The 3,265-nt window shown below is 43.4% G+C and overlaps 1 protein-coding gene across 1 annotated transcript in view; it reads left to right on the forward strand.

Annotated features, from left to right (window-relative positions):
• Positions 1–1,988, forward strand: part of clcnk (chloride channel K) — a 9,779-nt gene extending 7,791 nt beyond the window's left edge. The window contains exons 17-20 of the mRNA XM_062540111.1: positions 41–111; positions 306–368; positions 482–568; positions 836–1,988. Coding sequence (XP_062396095.1) covers positions 41–111; positions 306–368; positions 482–568; positions 836–883 — 269 coding nt within the window. The 3' untranslated portion in view covers positions 884–1,988. The remainder of the gene's footprint in view (positions 1–40; positions 112–305; positions 369–481; positions 569–835) is intronic.
• Positions 1,989–3,265: the final 1,277 nt, after the last annotated feature.

Below are 3,265 nucleotides of genomic sequence, written 5' to 3' on the forward strand. Positions count from 1 at the left end.
GCTTATCACGGTTTGTCACCTGCTCCCTTCTTTGTCCCAGAGAGCGGGGTGTTGCTGGGCTCTGTGAGCAGAATACAGCTGGAGGCTTTTCTGCATGGCCGTGGAGACCAGGTAAGTGCAGGATTGCTTTTGGACTCTTTTTTTCTTCTTTGTGTGCTACTGAAGTGAGAGGAGCAAATCAATACCTTCATAAAATAACAACAAGAATAACAAACTCACTTCTTTCACGCTATTGATTCTAAGAGAGAAGCTGCATACAGGTTTTGCAATCCCTCTCTTTTGAATAAACAATACCTGTTTTCTAGGTGGATCAATGCTCTTTTCAGCCAGTAAAAATCCAGCTAACTCCAGAGGCCACGATAAAACAGGTGAGCTGCATGATAGCATGCTGATGACTGAGTTCAATGAGAGTGTCTGTGTGGGAAGGCTGGTGCAGTAAACAGCAGGTGTGTCTATATTTTGTGTGGCCTCGTCTGTGCAGGCCTATTCTGTGCTGGGAGCTGTGCGTGAGCCGTGTTTGTTCGTGACCGAGAGGGGGAGGTTGGCTGGGGTCATCACGTGGTCAGAGGTGACGAGGGAGGCTTTCTGTATTTATACACTCATAGACTCAGACACACACACACACACACACACACACACACACACACACACACGGGCATGCACGCACACATGCACTCACGAACACACACACACACACACACAACCACACACACATTTTCATATCTATCTATTATACATATAACTAATTAACTAACACATTATAGATAAAGAGTATATATACATACTCTTGTAACAAAATTGATACCATAACAATCAATGTTTTTCTCCCCCATAGATAAAGAGAATTATAGAAGAATTCGTCAAAGACACATCGCAGCACTAAATGGCTGAAAAAGATGAAATCCAATCCCAACCTTGCGATTATTATTCAGAAATCATTTCTCCCCTAAGGGCTCTCTTAAGAAATAAAAGATGACAGAGAAAAAAAATAATAATTTCCATCCAAGCCCAGTGTTGATATTACTATTTATTCATACTGTGCCTCTGCCGTAGATCTTTTAATTAGATGAAGAACAGATGAGAGTGCTGTTGATTAATTTGGTGTTATGACTCAGACAACCCTTTAGATCTCTCTCTGTTATGCTGCTTCGGGTGTTAGCCGTAGGGTTGGTGATAGATGGGTGTTGATATCATTCATTTGTGCATCTCGGCAGGCACATAAGATGCTTAAGATTAAAAATCTACTTCTTTTTTTTATAACTGGATGTCATTATCTCTGCTCCCTAGCTATGCTAGTTTAATGAATACACAGAAGTGACAACAGACCTGGTTGGAAGACAGGAAAAAAGCATTGCAAATGAGCTTCATTAGTGTGAAGATGAAATCAGACCAAACACTGTCCAAACGCTATCACATGCTGTGGCTATTATGATCCAAAGCCTGAAATGTCTCATCTGTTTTGCGGCTTCATTGCACGAGTTTGCACCCGGAATATGTTTTTGACTTCCCCAATTTAGACCCCCTGTGCGTGATGATAAGAACTACCCAGTCAGTGTACCCTGTGTCCCTGTTGAGAATGCCCAGGAGCTTGTTGAAGGGAGAGTGAATATATAAACAGCACAGTCACAAATGATTATGTATGTCTTTCCTCAAGGTCAGTGTTTGACCTCTCTTTCTAACTGTCTATCTCTCCTTTTTGTTTACTCATACACTTTCTTTCATGAGGTTTTTGGAAGTTCTTAGGGGATCTCTTGCGCTGTACATGTACATTTACAAGTATTCATTTAGCAGACACTGCTGTCCAAAGTGACTTGCATATGTCAACTATATACTGTAACAAGGGATTACATTGTCCCTGGAGCAACTTGGGGTTAAGTGCCGTGCTCAAAGGCACAATGGGGGAAGCCCGGGAATTGAGCCCACAACTTTCATGCTACTACATGCTAGCCCCTTAATCACTACCTTCCCATTCACCCCCATTTTTGTGTCATGTGTCATCATGTTGTTATTACAAAGTGTGCATGACAATAAAATATAGCCTTGCATATGGCATTTCTGTGGATCATACTGTATCATGTCTTGCCAGCTTTTCCCAGTGTCTTGACCCTCTCTCGCCTTACACCATACTGTGTCTTCTTTTAAAGTCCATTCAGAGTGTTGTCTGTGTCACAGAAGCAAGGCCACGTGATGTGAGAAACATGGCAGGTGGTGGCACTTTGTGGCCCGCTATTTAAAGAGCCTGGGGGCCTCAACAGATAACACTAATCCAGCGGCCGACGCTTATCACCTCACCTCATCCCTGTGTTGCCCTCTCTTCCGCCCGCTCTCTCGCTCACTTATCACTGGCTCTTTCCCTCTCCCTCTCTCTCTTTCTGCCTCACGTATACATATATTGTCTCTCTCTTTTTATCTCACTTTTTCTTTCTCTTTGTCTTTGTCTTGTTCCATTGCCCCATCACCCCTTTCTCACACACACACACACAAACACACACACACACATTCACCTTTTATTGCTTGCTGTTAGTTTTGCTCTGTTGTCGCTCCGTCTCTCTCCGTGCCCCTACTGTCGCCAGCTAGGTGTGAATAGAGGCTAATCATGGAAGGGAGGCAGACAGATAATTGTTATTCCTGCCCCTGTCTGTCTCATAATGGATGAAGAGAGTCTAGAGTGGCGCTACTCTCTGTGGAGAGCCACAACCGACAACAATCACGTCTCAGCTATACAAAGCAAACACAGTCATGTGGCATTGTACACAATGGAAAATAAAGGGCAGATGTATGAGGAGACAGACATAAACAATATATGTGCTGTCTTGTTGTTTGTATATCAAGGCCACCACAGTGACACAGACATACACACACATGTGACAGCTCATACTTTGTTTTAGTTGGTTGCTATTCCCAACCCTATGATTTCAACAGATCAGGGAAATCCACAGTTGTGTGTGTGTGTGTGTGTGTGTCTGCATGTGTGCGTGGTGTGTGTGTGTCCGAGAGAAACTCCCTTTCTAATATGCATACAATTTTGACATGTACTGTAAGTGTGAATCCAAAACCCTCAAAAGTGGCAGCCATCAACCATTTTAGAGGGTGCAGATCTGACTGCAGGAATCCAAGTAGGCACATGATCCCTTTCCCTGGCCCATGCTGTGTCTTCAGATGAATGGGGAGTCACAGACATAAAGGATTTACACTGCCTGGTCCCAAAAAAAGGTCCCACACTCTAATATTTAATTGGACCGCCTTTAGCTTTGATTGCAGCACG

The sequence above is a fragment of the Sardina pilchardus genome, chromosome 7, assembly GCF_963854185.1.
Source record: "Sardina pilchardus chromosome 7, fSarPil1.1, whole genome shotgun sequence".
Lineage (NCBI taxonomy): Eukaryota > Metazoa > Chordata > Actinopteri > Clupeiformes > Clupeidae > Sardina > Sardina pilchardus.